The 895-nt window shown below is 63.2% G+C and overlaps 1 protein-coding gene across 1 annotated transcript in view; it reads right to left on the reverse strand.

Moving 5' to 3' along the window:
- Positions 1–48: 48 nt before the first annotated feature.
- TNIP1 (TNFAIP3 interacting protein 1) overlaps positions 49–895 on the reverse strand; it is a 7498-nt gene continuing 6651 nt past the window's right edge. Inside the window, exons 14-16 of the mRNA XM_010082839.1 lie at positions 812–877; positions 467–557; positions 49–110 (exon numbers count right to left, since the gene is read on the reverse strand). Coding sequence (XP_010081141.1) covers positions 49–110; positions 467–557; positions 812–877 — 219 coding nt within the window. The remainder of the gene's footprint in view (positions 111–466; positions 558–811; positions 878–895) is intronic.

Consider the following 895-nt stretch of genomic DNA (forward strand, 5'->3'; position numbering starts at 1 on the left):
AGCCGGAGGAAGCTCCTAGGTATATACACACGGGCACACACACACACCCTACTCTTCTGCCGGTATCGCAGCGCAGCCGGTCCGTGGTGTTAGGGCAATCCAGGACGTGCCTGTTCTGAGACACAAGAGAGGCGACACAGGGTGAGCACAGCTGTTGGATCCCACGGGAGGGATGCCAGCCATTGGGATGGTTGTTATCCCCCAGCACAGACTGCTGTAACCCCACAGGCTGGTGGGGCTCAGGGCTGTGCCCATCTTCAGATGCTGTGGGGATGGTGGTGGGGATGCAGCAGAGACCAACCCCATGGTAGAATCATCCCCTCGCTGATCGGAGGTGGGGGCTGAAGGGAAACGGCCACAGCCTGGCAAGCTGTCCCCCCATCCCTCCCTGAAGTATTCAGCCAAACGCCCAGGGTCTCAGGGTGAGGGACAGGGGTGCTCCCCACACCGAGGATCAGAGCCTTACCCAAGTCCTTGGGGACCGGTTTCACCCCGGCCGCCGCCTGGGCGTTCTGGCTGCGGGCCATGGCGCAGGGTGGGCGCCACGGGTACTCGGGCTGCAGGAGATGGAACAGAAACGGCGAGTTACCAGGGAATGTGAATCATGAGGCTGCGCTCCCTGTTCAAAGGCGGGGCATGAGGAGGAGGAGAGGGAGGAAGAGGGCTGCGCATTCATGTGCCAACAGGGCAAATGTGCTCAGCTCCCCGCTCACCGACTTGGTGGCCCTGGAGAAGCCACTTGACCCGAGCCCCAGACCCACTCGCACAGGACCCCCCGCTCCCCCTCGTGCTGGCAGGGGTAGACACTCACTGGGGGAAAGTGGTGGAAGTTTTGTCCTGGCGCGTGCTCGCCCGGCATTGCTGGCGGGGTTCGGAGCTGGTGCCCACCGCGGCA

Source organism: Pterocles gutturalis, unplaced genomic scaffold (assembly GCF_000699245.1).
Source record: "Pterocles gutturalis isolate BGI_N339 unplaced genomic scaffold, ASM69924v1 scaffold6820, whole genome shotgun sequence".
Lineage (NCBI taxonomy): Eukaryota > Metazoa > Chordata > Aves > Pterocliformes > Pteroclidae > Pterocles > Pterocles gutturalis.